Consider the following 22,681-nt stretch of genomic DNA (forward strand, 5'->3'; position numbering starts at 1 on the left):
TATCTAATTATAGATATAGAAATTATCTAAGGTATATGTTTTGCCTTAATAATATAAACAGTATATATATATATATATACACATGGATTAGATTATTCCATTAAACTATACAGTATTAAATATTAGACTAATATTAGGATTAAACATTAGCCTAATTTTAATGGTTTGTGTCTATTTTATATAATGATAAGATGTAGGCCTAATTTTTGTTAATATTTTCAATAAAAATAATAGTTTTACTTGTTATATCAGAGCTTTATTATAAACGAATTTATCTGAAGTAAGTCACATTTAAACTTTAAACAGTATTTAATATCCAAAAGAAAAAAATGGGAGTAGGCTATTTGTATTTAGTTATTTTGTATAAATACGTAGATCAATTTTAGAGTTAAAAGAAGTTCATAAAGCAATGAAGAAGCCAAAATTTAATGATTTTTAGTAGTTTTACAATTGTCTAACAAATGTTTTAACGTCACTTATTTACTGAATAACATTTGAAAAACTGGTTTTTGCATTATTCAAAACCTATATTATTGCCTTTTTTTTTCTTCTTTTTTGGTCTGAGATGTTACATTGAACATTGATAATATAAATAAAAGCAATAAGCTAGATATATGTTCCATTACTCTTATTTATTTATCTTTATTTTTGTAAAGAAAAACATCCGAACCCGTAGAAAACTTGAAAAACTTAAGGTCAATGAACCTAAAACTGTAATAGACTATATTATAGTTTTCGTTTGCTTGTAAAATACTTAATTTATAAATTTAGGAAATATTAATGTTTAATTTTTAATACTCGAATAGTCTAATAATCTAATTAACATCCTATTATTAATAGTTTGATAGATTTAATCAATTGGAATAAGTAATAATATTTAAAATTATCTAAAGTTCAATTTTTGTAAGTGAATATATGATTTAAGAACTTGAATTAAAACTTTAAAACTGTCTTATTTGAAATTTATAAAAGTGTTTTAACGAACAATTTATGTCTAAAATGCCCAGGCTCATTGTAGAATATATCCTAGACGTACTGTACTGTACCTATAGTTAATAGGCTAAATAATTGGCTTCTTTCATTGAATGGACACTGGGTTAAAGAATGTACTACCGGTAGTGATTTGAGTGATTTGTTTAGCTACTAAGAAGACTCAGTTATCCATAAATAACTTAGATAAATACGGATAATTGAAAGAATATTTGAATTGTTTGTTACATAGTATGGATAATGTCAAAGAAGAAAAGGTTAATGGTACTCTTTATCAGAAAAATAGAAATAGTTAGGAAGGAAATAGTGTAAAATAGCAATATAAAATTTGACAGTCAATAATATGATATTTAAATAAATATAAACAACGTATAATAAATAAACACATTAAAACTGATACAGTAAATGAAACTGATTTTTACTTAGACCAACGATAGATAACCCTTTTTCGAAAGTGGTCAAAATTGAATTCGAGTAATTAAAAATAATCATAACAACAAAAATTGCTTACAAATTTTACTTTATTTAAATTTTCAATCTATATAAAAAAATAACAATAAATTCTCTATAAGTAAAAATAAAATAATAATATGATTATAATGGAACCAAATATTTCGTTTAAATATTGCTGCTGTTTATTTGATATCGTTTCTACCCGAGGTTTATATATAATTAGTAGCCTTTAAAGCTTTACACGATAACCTTTACTTCCACGCTACATATAAAAAATATTTAACAGATTTTAAAATATTGCATGCTTTAAAAAACCTAATAATACTTTCTAAACATTCAATGCGAGCACCTTGAAATCATGGCGCAGGTCATAGGTTCGCCATCGCTGGTCTAGACCTCTATAAGGTTGTATTGTACTATTAGGTATAAAGAAGTATCATACTATAAAGCAGTAATTAATTATGTTCTCAACAAAAAATAGATTAGAACTGATTAGAATAATGTTTTAAGATATTTGAGATAAAGAATAAATACCTACAATTAGAAATACAAATTTACATTGAGGCCAGTTAAGAACATAAATAGATTAATTCTAACGGATTTAAAGATTTGAGTATATTATCATACTAAATACTAGGATGCTGTGAAATTATAATTGATTTTAAGAAGAGCTATACTTTATTAAAATGTATTAAGTTAGTCAGTTACTATTGGACGGGTGGTTATAGTTTTTGAATTATATGCATTTTGTAAATGTATAAAAATAAATTCGATCATTATTCTGTTTTAAAACTTTTAATTACATCTAATTATCCAAAACTTAGATTTAATGAATTCAAAATTTATTCATAAAGTACCTAACTACTTTAATTCATTATTTTCCATCTAAACTTTTAGAATATATTATTATTTGCATCTAAATTAATTTTTCTACTTTCAAAAAAGTTAGTATAGATTTAATATTTTATCATAATCTATTTGTTCCATGCAAGGCCAATTTAAAATTAATTTAAGTTTGAATGCTATGTAAGTTAAAAAATAAAAAATAAAAATGATTTGTATCTTATTTAAAATCATTCCAATAAAAATCTGAGGTCAACATTCTTATAAACTGAAAAAAAATATATTTATTACATTTTAACGAAGTATTTAATAAAAAAAATTAAGAATAAAAAGTAATGAATACCATTTTCTAAAAATATATATTGTAAGATGAAAAAAACTAATGTAAGAAATATTTTCATCTGGCATTTTTCTTTTTTTACTAACAGCTGATGTTTTTAAACAAGGAACTGATATCATAGAAACTCTTCATGTGTGATAGTTTTTCTTCTGTAAAGCTAATCAAAAGAATGAACAGTTGAGCACATAAAAAACTTAATAGATTATTAAGATAAGTATCACTTTAAAAAAATATCATTCATTATAAGTTAAATAAAAGTTATTATATGTATAAAAATAATTGTTAATAATTACCATTCATCCATTTTAAATAGGCCTACATGAAAGTGTTTAAAATATTTCTTTAGAAAAATATTCACAGCTCTCAGAGTTCAAATATCAAAAACCTTTGCTAAATAAGAATATTCTTAATTATTTATTTTAAAAACAATATTGGCTTTAAATAATCTTTGTTATTTAACATTCTGGATTAATGCAGATTTGTTATTATTTGTAAAATTAATTGTTTTTCTTTTCATCCTTTTTTTTCGTTAGTAAGATTCATTTCAATTTAGTCATATGGATTAGAAATTTGTATTTTAATTCTGATATTAATGTTTATATTTACATTACACTACATCTGTTTACAAGTATTTCAAGAATGTTTATGATCCGATGATTAATTCTTACACCTTTAATGAATTATTTCCTTTATTTGTACGGTTTATAGTTTTACTTTTATTATTTTTCTCTAGGCTATTTTTTAAAATTCAAATTTTAAAATTCTTTTAAATATTTTATATTAAGCAAATTTTAAGCAAAACCTTATTTTATAAACTATTTAAGCAAATTAGAATGAATTTTATGTAGGCCTATTATAGGAAAATTAAGCTTTTTTTCTATAAAGGTTGTCTGAGCATAAAATATAGCGTTAATTTAAAATGTCATAATTGTTATTTTATAAAAGTTTGCATATGTTAATCTTGCACAATGTTACAGCTGCAACTTTTATTTATAAATTCATAGTTAATCTAGCAAATATGTCATTAAATTTATCTTCCAAATTTTGAAAATTTTAGTCCATATTTTTTTAAAATCAACTTTAAATTTTAATTAATGTTCTCTCGAATTTAAAACACTTCAGGCCTACTTGCAGGCCTAACAATTGCAAATAGGACTATTTATTCTAGTTTTACCAACGTATAAAGTCTAAGCATTTAATACTGATAAAAAAGTCGAATAAACTGTTAAAATGATTTATGTATATTAAACTGTTATCTATCAAAATACAATGTAAGTAGTTTATATAGTGTAATTTTTATTTCTGGTAAATTGTGAATGTCCAACAATTTACAGATAAAATAAAAATTTCTTATGAGGGTCTATCAACGTTGTACACATGGAGGATCTGGAATTTAACTCCTCCAATTTTGGAAGAAATGAAAAATTAAATCGAATTAAAGCTAAACAGTTTATGGACCATGTTTATTTTGTATTCATGCAGTTCCTCCTAATTCTACTGTATTGTGTTACTCTGTAAAACACTGCAAAAAGTAGTAAACTACACCATGAAAAAATGTATTATTTAACACATAATAATAATTATTATTATCATGTGTTAAAGGCTTGGAGCCTATGTTTATAACCGTCTCGAGAAAAATTAGTTGATGTATTTATTTTGATTTATGAAGAATTCTTCCTTCTCTTTTCAGAATTTTATCATTTTTTATCCGAAAATAACTATCATATTTATAATTCCGCTCTTACGAATTCAATAGGCCTAAAATGTAAATTCTATTCAATAAAAATATCGTTTTAAAACCTGTTTCGAAATAGGCTTACAGACGATATTTTACAACAAACAATAGATCATAAAATTTAATTTCTTTGACGCATGTATACATTAAATAGGCTTAAAATCGTTTTATAAAACCAGCAAATTCGTAATAAACAGAAAAATAAAATTTAGATACGTTTTTGCTAAAGATTTTCATTTAATCATATAGATTTCGAACGTTTAACTCGTCCAAATAAAGGAAAATTGGCCTATAATAAAAATTTAAGAAATTTATTAAATAGAGTATTTTTAAAAGTAATTATTTATATTTAAGACTTTATAAAATAATAAGTATATTTCTGCTTATGTAAAATTTTGTAAACGAACAAATGAGAACATGTTCTGTGACATTATAATGTTTTCTATACGTTTGACTGTAAAAATGAGTTATATTCGTCGCTATAAAGAAAAGAATAAACCAGATTGAGAAGAAGACATAGGTAAATAAAAAGTAGTTCTTAGTTGAACCCATGAAACTCAGACAAGGAAGCAAAAAGTGCGCCAAGAGTGTGGGAAACTTGGAACGGGATCTAAAGGGTTAAAGATACACCGTTGTGTTTACGTCGTCTGGTCACAGCGGAGAGACCAGTTTTTCTGATGGGCTCTGCATGTTACTGTATGTACAGCCTGAACTCTTTCTCTCTAACACAAAAGAGTCTACGGTTTGCCTGCTTTAACCTGGTCAGTTTGCTGTCTACAATGTCATACTGTAGTTGCGCCAAAGCCCATACTTTTAACAGCGAGAACAGGATCAGATAAAGAAAATTTCTCAACATATTTTATTGGTAAAAATATTATAAAATTTAAAATTTTAAATTAATAGGCTCTAAACTTATTTATTTATTTTTTTATTTCTTTAAATAGAATGGATTTTTGAAATTTAAAAATGTCTGATTAAATCTTGCTCCAAAAATTCAATTTTTACAGGATTTAACTCGAGAGATTCTTAAAGGATAAAAGTTTTTATTTTACAGAAACTTCAAAAGTTGAGAGATTAAACATTTATCTTAAATTGCGTTTGAAGTAATTTAAAAATTTTTACTTGAGTAGCATTCAGGTTTCCTTTACAGTGAAACACATAGAATTGGGATTTTACACAATCAGCACAGAAGATAGTTAATGATCATGTCCTATGCAGAAGTCTAGAGATTTACGTCATGACTGGTGTTTCTCCACTGGCATTGATCCTGTGCATCCGTTTTGTAATATTTTAGTGTCTGCATATTGTTGAAGGATGATGAAGAGTTGGTTAAATTTCGCTTAGCTAAATATCTGATTTTAATTCCTGAATATTCAGGAACTAAAGTTGGACTGTTTCATAATAATATTCTGAAGAATTATCTTTCCTAAATTACTATCGGTTAATTTGAAAATAATTTGATGCGAATTTTTTAAAATATGCTTTGTTTGAATATATATTAACTTTTTATTTCGATTTTAAACGAATATTTTTATTATTCTTTTTCTTACTTAAATATTTCATTTATTTAAATTTTATTTTGTTAAATGATTTTATTTATTATCTAATTTTATTTATTTATTTTTTTAAATCAATAAAAAGCTTAATATTTTATTTTATTTTTTAAGATTTAGCTTAAATATATAGGCTAATTAATATTTATCATATATCTAAGTCTAAATAGAATATTTAATAGAAAATGTATTTCTTTATATGCTTATATTTTAAAGCTTCATATAAATTAATATAGACCTATATAATTGTTTAATGATAATTTCTTAAAAATTACACTTTAATAATACGTAGAGTATTATTAAAGTTAATCAAGAATTAACTTTTATTTTAAAACAAAGCATTGTTGTTTATGCAAAAGCTTAAAGGTTAATTGATCATCTCGGCTTGTCTTGTTAAAGTGTTAAAAGATTCTTAGCCTCAAGGCTTAAGGTATTTTTTTTTATGTACTAAACCAGGTGGTTCTTGGTCTGCGATGTTTAACAAGTCTAGCCTTGGGCTGTTTTACTAGCTCATCCACCAGATGGCGCTCTTGTTTATCGCCATCCTCATCAAGATGGCGGAAAGACTCTAATCAAGATAGTGGAGGATGCACTTCAGCAGGATGTTAGGGGAAAAAAGTGGCCTTTCTAATTTTTACATAGTAGTTAAAGCCATTGTTCTAAGCATAAGCTTTTTAAACGTTACTTAATCTGATGATATAAGAGAAATTCGATCGAATAGCAAGTCAATGCTTATAAATGTGATACTAAATCAAATAAAAATAAATAAATAAAATAATTTTTAAAAAAAGATAATAAACGAAATAAGGGCAATTTTGAATCAATATGTTTTGTCTGATTCGACGTTTATAAATTTTAATTAATATTTAAAAACTAAGCAATACAAATTTTAATACAAGAGTGATGATTTTACAATGATGTAGACAGTTTTGTATTATTAATTTATTTTTCTTTCGAAATTCTAGGTCATATTTAAACATTGGTAAGTTTTTCTCAAACGAATACTTGTTAATTACAATTATAATTTATACCATGTTAAATTTTAAGAGAATATTTTGTATAGAAATCCCTTTATCTGAAAGATCATAAGTTTGAAACCTATAATTAAAAACAAGTAGTCATATCAATATATAACTGTTATAATTGATTATATTAGAGTCAATAGAAGATAACAATCTTTAGGAAATCTAAAGATGGAGAAATCCAATTAAAGAACATTTTAATCCATTTTGGCTTATAGAGTCAAACTGATTAAAACATTAGCTTCGATTAACTTAATTAGAATAAATAAAATTTCCACGGTAATTTCTATAATAAATGTACAGTACTGCGCAGTTTTAGTGATAATTCGCAGCAGAATTTGTATTAAGAACTCGTTTTATATGTAAAATAGAGAAATTCTTATTTTATGGAGGATTCTTTCTGTTTCTTAATCTAAGAATTAAACCCTTATCATGTTTTTTATTAGATAAATTTAGTAGATTAATCAACTATGTAACATAATTTCAATAATATAATTTATTTATGATTATACTAAAATGCATTTATTGAAAAATGTTGTTGTTATTGAAACAAATTTATACAATTTTATGTTATTAAAATTTTAAACATGCAACCTTTTAGTATAGTTTTTAAATGAGGAAAAAACAGCATAAAGCATAGTCCCTTATCTTGTAACTAATCTCCAACCTGTTCTTGTTATATTTTCTTATAAGTGATTAGAATAATAATTATAAATTTAATTCAATATTTTAAAAGTTTTATTTCACAACAATGTTTCTATTTATTTATATAAATATATATTTTTTTAATAATTAAGAGTTTCAGCTTGTTTATTGAAAACCTTCAGCGATGCTGTTAAAAACTAAATGATATTTATGTACAAAGTAAATTCATTTACATTTTATATTATTTTAATTAGAAAATTTTCGATTAAGATTTTGATAATATATAAACATTATTTATGTAATAAAATAATTATATTTGTAAATAGATAGATTAGAACTGAGAAATTACCATTAATAATAATAATAAAACGTTTAACTTCTGTATAGGCTTTATATATACAAAAAAACCCTCTTAATATTTCAAAAATATAATTCATCTCATTGGTTAATTTACTTTATTATTTCGAATTCGATTCTTCTTATCATTAATATAATTTTTTGTTTGTTTATTTTCCTGTTTTTAAAGGCTTCTAGTGTTATTTTAAGGCATCCTTTTAATCTATTTTGTAAATTATTATTACTAAAAATTTATTAACTTATATTTAAAAAAATATATAGACGAATAAATAGATTTTAAATTTGAATTTGGTAAGATATACAACAATTAAGTTAAATTATACTACATATACTGTACTGTACATGTATTGTACTGTAAATATAAGCTTATACAGTGATGTAGGCCTACATATTTCTAATTTACTTTTGAATTTTTCAAACAATAATTATGAGTCAACAAAAAAATATTTTTAATATTTAAAAATGATCATGCAATGAATTGTAACATAAAAATTATTTTTTAAGTTTCATATTTTATATAATTTAAAATATTTTAATTTATATAACATAATTGTTTGGCAGATGCAACTGTTTTGCATGCAATCTGCCTGAAAAAAATTATTAATATTTGTGCTAACAGTTGTCTTAAATGTTATTCTAAAAACTAATTTTAATTTAAAAATATTGATTTTTTTTTAAAAAAAAGTTGAATTTGTATTGTTATATTGTGAAATTTTTAGTCATAATATAATTTTAACATGTACTGTACTGTCTGTACTGTACAAGTTAGAGCATCTGGTAATTTTCTATAGAATAGCTATAGAAATCAATAATTGTTATGATATTTATTAATGTTTATTTATATATTATAGGATTATTTCTCATTGAAATATATATTACGAAAGAAAACTGAATTGTGGATCGATCCAAATGAGGAAATATCCTGATTGGTGTCACTACTAGAGTCTAAAAAAGTAAACTTTTTAATAATTTATAAATAAATAAATTTTATTTTCAATTAAATTTATATTAAGTTGTTTAAATTAAAAATGATAATAATAATTTTCATTGCGTGTTATTATAGAAAAAAATATATGAATTTATGCGAAAGCAATATCAGATGATTTAAAATCGAAGTGTTTTAATTATTCGTAATTATTTTTATTTTTTTAAGTTTTACCTGTTTCAATAACTTATGACTTATAAATAGGAAATTAATCAGCATTAAATTATCAAAAATAAAAAAAATTTCAAGAAATAAGCCAGGATTTTTCCTACTCATTTCCTTATTGAATAACATTAAACATTTATCATTTTTATGCTAATTTAAACTTATTTAAATAAACAAAAATTCTACCCTTGAATTACTTGTTCATATATAGCGTAAACAATATTTTTAAACATTAAGACCTTTTATAACTGTAAGTTAGTATAAATTTATAAAAACTATAAGCCTAAATATATATTAAATGTTAAGAAAAATTAAAAGTCTGTTACAACTTTTGTAAATAAAATTTTAAATTATTCATATAGATAAAATATTTGATAACTAAAAATGAACGATACAAATTACATTTCTAATATAAAAAGTTACAAATTATAACGAAAAATAATGACTATATCTATAAACAAGTTTCCTCATGGACATATTTAATTTGATCAATTCTACAATTTAAAAAATAATAAAATCTCATAATTACAGCAGTAATAAAACTATTTTAAATAATGTAAACACTATAGTAAGCATATGATCCTGTATTTTGTCTTATAAATTATTTTAAACAATAGAAAGAATAATTCTTTACTAATTTTATTATTTATAATAAACTGTAATACTAAACCTAGTAGTATAGGCTTAGCTTATATTGTATAATAAAAATCAATTTTTATATTGTCTAATTGTTAAAAACAAATACAATTTTCTATATATTTTGATCAATCTTACTGGTATTTCATCATTTAAACTATAAACTTTTAAAATTATATTTAATTAAATTCATTATATACAGACTTTTATATTTTAAAGTTTTTTATGATACATAAAACTAGCAATATTCTTTAAAACAATTATTTATTTATTTATATTTTAACTTCCATATGTTTCACAGAAATTTATATATATGAAATTCAAGTTTTATTTAGCTTTTCGAGTAATTTACTTTATTTATTCGTTTAATAATTAAACATAAGCAAAGTTGAAGAATTATTTCCTGTAGTATTTTACAGGAAAAATAATGTTAATAAAATAATAACAAAGAAATTAAGAGTCTGAAAGGAAGTATGTAGAAATGAAAATATTTAATTTATTATATATACAATAAAAAAGTAAAGTAATAACAGATGATTTATGTAAAAAGACACAGTAATTAGGTATCTGATAAGATGTTGTTTTGAACCTTTCGGTTCTATAATAATGTAATTTTTTTCCATTTAAATTTTAAAAGTTCTTAATATAATTTCCGTATAAAACATCTTTACCTGTGTCACTTTATTTGATAATTTAAATTCTGTACATGCAGACCATTAGTAAATTTATTTTGATAATATGCCAATATCTAAATTAACAAAAATAAAACATATATATATTCATGTTATTGTATTTAAGTAATTTATACGTTTATAATTATAAAAAATATTACGAATAACGTCTTTAAAATGCATATTTCGAAATTTTACATAAATTTTACATTAAATAGATTTGAAGGTTTATTTTGTAAAATATATTTGCAATTAAAAATTAAATAAATAAATAATTTTGAAACAAAAATTTTACAAGTAGTTTTTTTAACTTGAAGGTTTCTAATTTTTAAATGATTATTATTCAAGGTTATTTTTTATTTTTAATTATTCAACATTCATTTTGAAATATTTTATATTAAGAAATGCAATTTAAATATTTAGTAATAAAATCTAAAGCCGCTTTAGCCTATATTTCGAAAATTTTTAAAGCTATAATTAAAACTGTGCTATAAAAATATTTTTTAATTTGTCTTTTTGATATATATATATATACATATATTTTTTAAAATATTAGTTATATAAAAGGTCTATAATTAAATGTTTAAGAGGGAAAATTTTAATAAATTCTACAATAAAAATATAATTACACGAAGAAGAACCAAAGGATAATTTTGTCATCAGTCATGCTAATCAACTTATAATTATCGTGTTGTTAAAGGCAACATCAAAATCCAAATATTTTAGAAAACACTTTGAATAACGTTATGATTACGAAACATTTTTCACTTCTTAGAGAAAATCATCCAATGATTTTATATAAAATACATGGGTTTAAATTTTGATTCTCATCCTTTTATATATATATATATATAATAATTTAAAACGATTTTATCAATATTTTTATGAATTATTTGGAGAAGTTTGTAGGGCATTACACTTATTTACTGTCCTTTTTCGAAATTCTTGAATAGTCCTATTAGCTATTACTGAAGAAAAACTTGTTTTGATTATTTTTTTAAATATTATAACTCGAATAGAATAATTTATATGATAAAACTGCATCAATAGAATCTAATTGGGATAGAAAACATAATCTTTTAACTATATTTATGGCTTAAACTGTAGTTCAAACTTATTGAAAAAGTTTAGTTTAATATAATTATCTTTATTTGAAATTTATTTTTATAATAAATGTATATTTTATTTTATTAAAATATTAGTAAATAATTCTTGATTTAATTTATAATATTTTAAGACAGTTTGGTTTTAAATATTAAATATAATTATTTCTAAAGATTACTATAAAAGATTTAAAATGAAATATGTTTAATAAAAATTAAGATAGAAAAAAATTTTATTTTATATTCATATTTAATCAATAAAAATTTGAAAAAAGTAATGCAGAAGCATTTAAGAGATAAAAATGTAAAGTTAAGCAGTAACGATTTGGTAAATGTTTTGAAAGAAAGCACTTAGAAAGGCAGTTAGAATGCTTGGTTGCATTCTTTGCTGATGCGAATAACGAGATGGTAAAAGTGAACAAGAATATGACAACACTCCCTCTTAGAAGTTGTCATCGAGAGGCGGGTTTACGCATGCTCAAAATCTTATCTTCCGCGATGTCACATTTTAGCGTACCAATAAGAGAGACACCTGTTATTTGAATGACAGTACGGTTCTAAGATTCGAAAATTGCATCGATCTGTGTATTCCCTAGTTTAATTTAAATGTAATTACAGTTTGTGACAGAGAAACGGCTGCTAAAGAAAATATTTGTTAGCAAAAGACGGTAGATGGGGAAGAAAAGAGTAGGAATTACCATCCCGGATTATTAATACCAAACTACAACCGGGATGGAGATCCATTCCATGCTTACAAAATTCACTTAAAGAGATTCGAGAATGCAACGTAAATAAACAACGTTGATTAGACGAAGAAATGCGTGCCGGAAACTTTATTTTAGATTAACGAACATCTTCTGTTGTATTAACACGGCATTACATAAAGGGAAACATAAAAAATAAATAAATAAATAAAATGAACAAGTGTGCATATATAAGTAAATGCAGAATAATAATAATAATAATAATACTCCATAGAATTAACGATTTGGTCAGGCGCGAAGAAGAAAACGAAGTGCAGAAAATTAGTTTTATTCGTATTAAAACTCGAAGGAACCGGAAAGGTATAAAATATTTATGGAGGTGTCATGTGATTAGTCGATCTTGTCCAGGATGCTCGCGGTGCACGACGGGAAGGGGACGGTCCTTCCTCCATTCTCTGGTAAATAACGGGTCGCTTTAAGTGTCAACAGGGATAGCATCCCAGATATCAGGGGCCGAGATCAAAGCAACTTTACGCGATTAACTCTCTCACTTTTCTCAAACAATAATAAACTAGTTAAAAATTTAAAAAATCTTTCTCCGTTTGTTTATTTTCCTAAAATTATACCTTTCGAATATTCCAGCGTTTGAATTACATTTATTTCTTTGAATGTATTTAAATTTCCTCAAGCTTTTTTTATTTTGGTTTTTTATTTGTCACTCTCGAATGTTTATTTAGCGTACGATTAATAGTGTTTAGAAGACTTTTACTCTTAAAAGGATTTCGTTTAATGAATGAAAGCATCGAAGAGTATTGAATGCGGAAATTATCATCGCATTTCTTTTTAATGCTTATATTTGCTTAGTAAACAAATCCATCATTTGTTCTTAAACTAGTCTATTGTTTTTTCTGGTTTGATTTTTTAAAAGCGTTTATCAAACCTTCCATTAATTAAATGTATTTATTTTAGAATTCATTTTATTTATTAACCGTGAAAAAACATCGAGTAAAGACGGGGCTACGCCGAAAACCCAAATGGAACGCAGGCGCCATCTACCGGCCGTCGAGAAAACTAAACAAAGTATTGAGCTAAATAAATAACTCGTACCCGTTCGTAAATACATCTTAGGCCACGAAGCGATTTCTTTTTCTACTAACAATTTTTTTTTTTTTGCCTCGGTCGAAGTTATTTTTGTAATAGTTTAGTCTTCATTCCGCTTAGTTAGGTGTACAATGGAGTTGGCTATCGATCGAAGGCACGGAGCCAAACTGACTCGAATGCTTTATCAATTAAACTTTTTATAGCGGCAAAGAGAGCCTTTTGTTAACGTGATTGAGAGTGCGACTCCGCTTCAAAACATTTGTTAATAATTTCACAAACTTAAAGGAGTTTAGTTTTAAGACACAGATAAGACTCGGCCAAGAATTTAAAACCGATGCACCAAAGTAAAAAGAGAGGAGTTTAGTTTTAAAAAAATAAAAATAAAAAAAGTTACAAGGGTTTTTTTTCTGTAAAGTTGGCAGTTAGTACGGAACGTGACTCGTTTCTGGTTCGTAAACGGGTTCGAGTTACGGCAGAGCTGTCACTGTCCATCTGACCGTGACCGACGAGACTAATCCGCCATCTTTCGAAGTCCCGCGTCCAGTGACGTGGGTGCATTAATTTTGGAAAACGTTGGAGTTCTCGAACCCGTCCGGCCGTTTACACCTTAGAAGAGAGTATCCGTCGAGCGTTGAAGATAAGGCGTAGTTGTTTGGCTGATGCTTTTGAACAGTCTCTTAGATGCGATTGTTGCTAACAGGTCAAGTGAAGTCCGTTAATAGCGAGTGGACTGCTCTCTAGAATAATGGAGTATAACCGCTTTAATCCGACCTCGGAAGTTGAAGAGATATTCTGATTTATCCTAAAGCCTCGCTTAAACGAGACAAATAACATCGCTTCAACATCGATGTCGTATATCTGATGATAACGCGCCAATTTAATTACATACTAATTGTGCGCTTAATTTCGTTGTCTTAATTTTAAGCAGTTCCAAATAGCCCCATTTCCTTCTGCGATTTTTAAAAACAATAACCGAAATAAATCTCTCCTCTTTTTTTTTTGTACTTTTAACACTTTCTAACTTGTAAATTTGCGCTTGTAACTTTATCGCTTCATTCTTTCTACTTTTTTCTTCTTCTTCTTGAGCAAAACAAATCTTCGAACCTTGATACTTATCTTTATTGCGTATTTCCTAATCGTATTTTTTTATTTTTTCTTTCTTTAAGTTTAATATACCACACGGCGTTTCCTAAGTGATTTCCTCACTTTATCTTTCTAGTTTGATTAACAGCTGTATAGAATTTCATTAAAACACGGATGGAAATTTTTTAACGTACAAAACTAGTTTAAATATTATAATGTGCGTATGTATTATGTTGCAAAATAAATGAATAATGTTTGGTGAAAAAATATGAAAAAACTCATCGGACAATTTTACATTCCTTGGAAAATGCATACAAATTTTCAATACATCTTAAATATTACTTAGCAATTTTCTAAATAATGAAATAATATATGAATAATTATAATTTTATAATAAATACATCGATATAATGTTAAATAGACGAAGAAATTTTGCATTTATATTAATAACTCTGCAGTATCAATCATCATCAAATTATTTTTTTATATAGGCCTATATACAATATATATAAAACGTGTTTAAATTATTATAAAAATAAAATTAGATATTGAAATATATGTGCTTTTATTTTTATTATACTTATATTATTTAATAAAAATAATTATACAGAATGAATAAAAAATCCAGACTAGAATAACCTACTTACAAGTAATTATTACTGCAAAACTATCTTCGCTAAATGTCAAACTTGAATTATGACAAATATTCGATGCTAACAGGCCTACTTAGCCCAGGCCCTTGATAAAGAGGGCTTGCAAAATTTAGCCTTTTACGTAAAAAAAAAGTGTGCGTGGTGAAGATTTTTTAAATCACTTTCGTAGTAAATCCACATTTGTTTTAATTATATAATCTTAAGGCTATTAAAGTGAGGCGAGGCCTCACATTTGATTTATCCAAGGCCTATCTTATTTCTAATAAGCCTTGCTCGAAACTATTTCTACATTCTTCGAGCGTTTTAAAAAGATGTAATTAATTAGAAATCTAAAAAAGTTGTATTTATGGCTTTTAATAGTTAAAATAATCTCTTGTTTGTGATTTTATCTGCCGGTCCAGCAAAAGCGGACACGAACACACACACCTTGAAATATAATTAGGAAGTTTGACTAATAAGAACAGCGTTTTTTTTAATGACTACAACTAGCCTTGTTATTCAAAAAGTATAAGAAATGAATACTTAGTAATTTTTGCATTTATATAAATGATTAAAAAAAAACTGCACGTTTTTCATAATTGATACATGTATACATGGATAAAAGAACAATGTACTTAGCTACATAAATGTTTATTTCGTATGTCGGGCTTGTATCTATATTGTAATAAATGAATTTTATTTTCTCATTTACCTTTACCTGCAGAGAAATTCTTACATTATATTTAATAAGATCTTTGCTAGAGTATGTTTGTGATTTTATCTTCCGGTCCAGCAAAAGCGCGCACAAACACACACACACACACCTTGAAATATAATTAGGAAGTTAGACTATTAAGAACAGGGTTTTTTTTAATGACTACAAGTCAAAAATTATCATAAAATTTGCATTTGAAAATCTTTGATTTGATTAAATCAGACTATGTCAATTGGTTTTTTTACACGTACGAAAAAACGATAAAAGTTTTGTATTTTTAAGAAAAACATTCGAAATTATTTGGATTTTTTAAAAAAACCCTCCGCTTAATTAATTAGGTAGGGTCACCAGGTACAGTACAGTGCAGTATTTTAGGAAGAGCATAACAGGAGAAAAGGGAAATTGTTTTTTGGCGTAGATAAAAACGATTTTTCTGCTTATAAACAGATGTTTGTATTTACTGTTAGGGGAATATTTCTCTTTGGCGATATTAAAATATTTGCATATAATTTACGTTCTAATTCGACGATTAATTTCTTACGTTACCTTCGAGCGCCTTAAAGAACTTTAGACAAAAGCGTTCGAATTACGGACTCGTTTGAATCTCGATAGAAATTATCCGCTTATTAAAATTTCAATAATTAATTCGGCGAAAGTATTTTTAATTAGAGTATTAGGAAGTTTTTATTCGGATCTATCGTTTCTGGAAATTCGACCCTGAGACGTTCCAGAGTCCTGTTCGAGTTAATTTCGACAGATTTGTCGGCTCTGCCAGCATATTTTATTAAGTAATTGATACTAATTACTTTACGTGACTTTAGCTGTTTGAATAGAGTTATTTACTTTTGTAAAATACCCAAAAAATTCTAGAAAAATGTTTATTTCCGTTAAACATTCTTTACAGGAAGAATCAGTCGATTTACCTTCTAAATTGACCAATTTAGAAAATAAATGTTCGGATTAAGAAATAATAATGCGTATAGGAAAATTTTTACCCCCACGGAAACATGTAAAAATTTTTCCATTTATTTACCGCTAATGTAGCGAATTTTTAATTTAAAACTTAAAAAAACTTTGACATTTTTTTCCATAAAACTTTTTCGAAAATGTAATTTCGACCGAGCAGTTAGAGAATATGAAATTATAGTAAATTTAAAACAAATAAATTTCCTCGAGAGTAAATGATTTATTCAGAAACACATCCAAGTCACGGTTGTAGTGTTGTGTTAATGAATTTTTTAAACACAGTTGGAAAAGAATACTCGCTATTTTATTATTCTATATTATTCATTTATGGCGAAGATAATTAAATGTCCGAACCGTAAAGATCAACACGCATTTATTTTTTATTTTTTTCGACTTTCCGCCTAACGAAGAGAACTTTAAATTAACGCGTAAAAGAATTTTTCTTAATGCTTTTAATATAAATATGTTAATATTATTTTTTTGGAAGGGGGCAAGTTAATCGCTTAAAAAACGGCATTTACCTAAATTCCTTCTGGTGGCATTTTTAATCGCCAAGCATTTAATTGGCAACACGTTAATTCGCGTTTTCAGCGGCGATAAAAGACGCGCAACACTTTAGGAATATTTCGATAACGACCGAATTTTTTGAAAAGCGAAAAATCGAATTAAAAAAGGGGGAGGAAGAAAAAGCGCAAAAATTAAACCGCACGACTCGATATAAATAAGGGAAATTAAAGTAAGTCTTATTAAAAGAAAGGAAAGTAGTTTGCGAGCCGCCGGTACTTACTAATTAAGGCCGAAACGTCGCGAATTTCAAAACATTGGCACGCAACCCGAGTTAGTAGTAACTTTGGTCATTTTCCCTCCTCCTCCTCCTCCACCAGGTCGGAATGGCCGAATCACGTAAAGTTCTACTCGCCAACCGTTCTGTGTTTACCCGAATCTCGACGACATGCCATCGACTTATTCGCACGAATTCTAAAAATACATTCTTCTCGCCTTATCGACTCCGAAAATTCGTTTTTCGCCCGGCAAAAAACAAACTCAAAGTTACGCTTTGTAATCCAGTTAACTCCGATCTTTACGGATAAACCGAACTTATTATACTCTCGGTCGATTTCCTGGTTGAAATTATTTTTTGTTTTGCCCCCCCCAAAAAACCACTAATAGACGCTTCTTTTAAACTCTTAAAGGCGTACGAAATTACGCCACTTTATTATAATTAAGTTTAATAATAATAACGCACGTTTTGAAATTTTTATTTCAGGTTATTGTTTGCGCCGATCCGCGGAACATTCCAGCTCAACGAGGTGTGTTATACCCTTTTCGTCGAGAGCCACATCGGGAAGGAATTTCTGATCTTTATAAGAAGCATCCACGCAGAAGAACAAACAAACGTCGACGGAGAATAATTTGTTAATTAAAAATTACAAGCAATGTTAACATTTGTTCATTATCCCCACTACGAATACGAGGAATTTATCAATATCTTTTCGTATCGCGTTTCGTTCGAAGGCGATATTGTTTTTCGGACCGACGAATCCGTCACTTACGCTAAATGCTCAGTTAAACGAACCTCGCGACACTCCAAATCCCCTTATATCACCACTCTCTCTCCTATCCCCGCATCTTACGTCTTTTTTAAAAAATATTTTCCCGGATATTTTGATGTCGAAGCGACACCTTCTCTTTAACGCGTTGCCACTCGCTCCCGTTTTCTTCCGCCGGTTAAATAAACCGCCAAGAAAAAAAAACCGGAAGACGCGAGAAAAAAATCCGACGATGGCGTGTCACGCGAAAGTAACGCTTGGACTCGATTCGATCGAGCCGTTATTCGAACGATCGATCGAATTCGATCGCACGAAACGGTTTGTCGCGCGAGAAAAGGCGGCGTCGGACGAAGAGAGAAAGAAAGAACACTTTTTATTGCTATACACGAAAAGGTTACAGGTGACGTAACGGAACGGAAGAGACTAAGAACCGGCGTCCTCCCCCCGACGGTGGACCGGACCGGGCGACTCTCCGGTGCCGGCCCGGTTGCTAGGGGAACTCGTCGTCTTCGTCGGCCATCTCCTTGGCGTATTCCAGGTCCTGCTGCTCCCGCTCCCGACGCTCCTGAAACATAAAACGCAATCGTTAATCGCTCTCTCCTTCCTTCCTTCGCTATTTTTTTTTCCGGGGCGGATGGACTTTTTGCGCGCTCGTTGCTTGCGCGCGCCGCCCTACCTCGGTGCTGTGGCCGCGTCCTTTCCGGGCCGGACCGACCGGAAGTCGGCCGCGCGCCCGTTTTTATCCGCAGTCCGGACCGGGGTGCGGGACGGGCGCGGAGCGGCCGGCGCGATCGATGGCGCCAAAGGGTTAGAGGTGGACGAGTCCAATCGCCGCGGGGGCGTCGGCTCTCGTCGAAGGTCGACTGAACTCCCCGGTCGGTGGACCGATCCGACCCTCGGCCAAATATTACGGACGGCTTCTTCCTCCCGCATCGTATTTCCCCGGGGCGGCAGACGCCGAATAATTGGAGGAAATCGCGTAACGAGTAGAAGGAATCGATACTACCCTTCGGTCACTCGGCCCAACGCAGTAGATTCGTCCCCTCCGCCCGTCTCCCCCTGGCATTTAAGACGACCCGATCGAGTTCTCGCTCCGATAAGTTTCTATCGACGTGGCCTTTTTATGGCTTTTAAACGACACTTTTCCTTTCCTCGCTTCGTTTAAAAAACAAAAAATGGAGAAATTTCAGCCGGTTTTTGCCCGGTCGACACCACGTGGCGCTGGTTTTCGTCGACCCGAGACAATAAAATGCATAGGCGAAAAAAATAAAGAGCCGCTCTTTAATCAAGAGAAAATCGAAAGTTTTTAAAACCGGATCCGATTTCGTCTGCCGTCGTGGACGGACCGGAAATTGCTTTCTGCCAACGGAAATACGTCGATACCGCCGCGCGTATTTTCCTAGACGAGAGCGGGAAAACGCGCGCGCTCTCCGGGAAAAGCTCTCGACCTCCGAACTTTCGGCGGTTCGATCCCGACCGCCAAACCTTCAAAAGCGGCAAGGGAGCGTTTCTGAGTGGGCCACCGTCTCGACTCGACCCCTCGAGTACGGTTTCAAAACAGAATTTCGCCAAGAGGGTCGACAATAGCTAAACGGCTGTACTCAGTCCACGTTGCCAGGTAACGTAGGAAGAAAGACTTGCATCACGAGGGAAATTATACGGGAAACGCCCTCTTTCCAAGATTTTAGCCACGACCCTAACAGAATTACACACACAAAAATTTCTTCCCTCTTATCGTATCCCTTCGAAAACAATAAAACTCGCGTATTCGCGGGCAACGGTTCGTCTCGGAACGAGCTCTATTTCCCACACAAGTCTTAAATTAATTATTTTTCGAATGGCCGGTGAAGTGAGAGAACGACGTAAAAGGGGATCGATGTAACTGCCGCGATTTTACGAGCTTAACGACGTTCGACTCTTCACGAATTTTCTGGTCGGAAAATCGGAAAGAAAAAAAGAAATAATAATAATAATCTTGCGCGCGTCTATCGAAGCCAATCCTATCGATAAAACGCTGCTAAAACGACTTCCCCCTTACTGGAAGGGGGAAAAACCAGACGGACGACCTCTCGTTCCGTCAGACGAAAACACTTCTATAACTTTATATAATGGCTATAGGTTCTCGTCACGTCCAGATTGATTTAGTAGGATTTCCCAGTCGCCCCGACCTCGGGAGACTCTTCGTAACCGCTCCTACGAACCGCCGTCGTCTAGGGTTTCCCTTTCGCAACCGAAAACTTATTTACGTTTTTACTGCCCGAGAAAAAACTGCAGATCGTTCCAAAAATTCGCCCGACCTTGCAACGAGGAGCGATACTTCCGTTTGTTTTCTTTCCTTGACCTAAATCACCACCGAAGGAAGTACGTTTTCAATAATCGCCAACCCGGACGACGTAGTTGCCGGAATGACGGGAGGAGGGGGAGAGGGAAAAAAGGCGTTTAAAAATAAAATAAAAATAGAAATAACCCTTCGATTAATTAATCAGATCCTAGATATAATGGAAAAGCAAATCGGGCGTGTAAACTTCGGGTCGAAGGTGCGGGAATCGACTTTAATCTGTCGGAATGGTCTAGCAGAACGTAACACAGAAAACGGCATTATTATAAACAAATATTCCCGTCCGAAAGTTGGCCTCTATTGTTCCGTCATTTATTGACAAAACTGACAGCGTCCACTTAACGAATACGGCTGCAGTCATTCGACGGTTCATGAATAAACGATTAACGAGCGACGACGAAGGGTACGAACCCGTGTCGCCATCTGTAGGACCCTGCCGTTACTACCACCTATCGAATTTCTCGTCTTTTCTCACTTCCGCGATACGAAACAATTTTTAAAAATAGGAAATAAAAACTCGTTAAGACGAATATGAACGTAAATAACCGAAGAGGAGGAGCGGAAAACAGCCGGTTCGACTTCCGTTTTGTAAAAGTTGGTTAAGTAGGAAGATAAAAGCGAAAATTTCTTTAGAAAGAGAGCCACTCGAGCCGACGGAAACTCGGAGCCTGCCAATTAATAGCTAATTGATGCCCGAGTCGAGGATCCTCGAGAAGAAACAAAAAAGTAGCACTTCATTCGATTTAAGTCGTCAACGGGCCGGAGAAAGCCCGAACATGTTCGGTCGAGGACTAAACATCACGAACAACGCCTTTTTTCTCCTCCTCCCTCCACAAATCGACACTTCGCCAGAATTAAAATTAAAATAATTTGCTTTTTTTCCGCCTCGTCGTAATAAAGGAGACGTTTGGCGTCCAGGTGGAGATCGAATCGATCGAAACACGACCGCGGTCGAAAACAAAAGGTATAGTATCATAAAGGAGGGAAGCCCGGTCAAAGACGGAAAATAATTAGCCAACGTCAATTACGAACAGGTATAGCACGAAATGAAGAGAGTTTGAAGGACGTAGATTTCATTTCTTTCTTTTTCTTGACTGTCTGGATTCCGTTGTCGTCTTCAACGGGATACTTTGTATACAATCAGCGACAGGCTGTCTACAGAGAAATCCCACATCCGATCCGATATCCTTGACTTCTACCAATGATAAATGATTGTCTCTTTGTGCCATTGGCTCCGAGATATTACGTGCAACCTTCTTATTTATATCCATGATAAATTTGCATGTAGAATAAAAGGCGATTTTCACTTTAAAAGCGTCACAAAATTATTCCAGAAAAATTTCACTCTCGAATTAATCCAGTAAAAACGGATATCGATAGTTAAAAGATGCTAGATAATAAATAACATTATAATATATTGCCTAGGCCACCAACAACAGTGGATATCTTCAACCAAACCAATAATGCCCCTTCAATTATCATCATCTTATATAACTTACCCCATATTTTAATTAGGAAATGGGCCTGTAGCAACAGTTTTTGACCCCGGGCCGAATTGGAAAGAAAACTTTTTTCACGGGCCGAACGAAATATTAAAATTAAAAAATGTTAAATACAGAACGATTCATTTAAGTAAATAAATGTTTAGATATATTAGTATTATATTTCTGTCAAAGCACACCCATTACTAAGTTAAATTGAATATCACCTGTATATCTTGAATTACTGTCTAACATATATTATTCTATGATAAATATTAATATTGTAAATTTATCATTTTCTTTTTTTATTCTGCACTATCACACAGACGAGTACAAAACTTGTAAACCTCTACAATGGAATTTTTTTAAAAAATAAAGAAGTATCGCGAATCCATTCGACCAATTATTGGAAGTTAAGAAGCTAATATTGAAAGATTAATTGCGGGCCGCATAAATTCATTAAGTGGGCCAGATCCGGCCCGTATGTTGGCCATGCCTGGCCTATAGTCTATTCTATTTTACAAAAATCAAATGTTTAATGGGTTCCAAGAAAGAAAATATACTAGGAATTTATATATATATATACATATACATACATACAGTAATAATTATT

At 29.7% G+C, this 22,681-nt stretch overlaps 1 protein-coding gene and 1 long non-coding RNA gene across 2 annotated transcripts in view; one reads left to right on the top strand and one right to left on the bottom strand.

The window, feature by feature from the left end:
* Window positions 1–6,763: 6,763 nt before the first annotated feature.
* On the top strand, window positions 6,764–18,142 carry LOC136978764 (uncharacterized). The gene is made up of 3 exons (XR_010881279.1): window positions 6,764–6,896; window positions 8,790–8,891; window positions 17,967–18,142. It is a non-coding gene; the product is annotated as an uncharacterized lncRNA (long non-coding RNA).
* Window positions 18,143–18,605: 463 nt separating this feature from the next.
* Window positions 18,606–22,681, bottom strand: part of Rpn3 (regulatory particle non-ATPase 3) — a 54,671-nt gene continuing 50,595 nt past the window's right edge. The window contains exon 12 of the mRNA XM_067274577.1: window positions 18,606–18,814. Coding sequence (XP_067130678.1) covers window positions 18,740–18,814 — 75 coding nt within the window. The 3' untranslated portion in view covers window positions 18,606–18,739. The remainder of the gene's footprint in view (window positions 18,815–22,681) is intronic.

This window comes from Centruroides vittatus, unplaced genomic scaffold (genome assembly GCF_030686945.1).
Source record: "Centruroides vittatus isolate TY-2023 unplaced genomic scaffold, ASM3068694v2 contig_1154, whole genome shotgun sequence".
In the NCBI taxonomy this organism is placed as follows: domain Eukaryota; kingdom Metazoa; phylum Arthropoda; class Arachnida; order Scorpiones; family Buthidae; genus Centruroides; species Centruroides vittatus.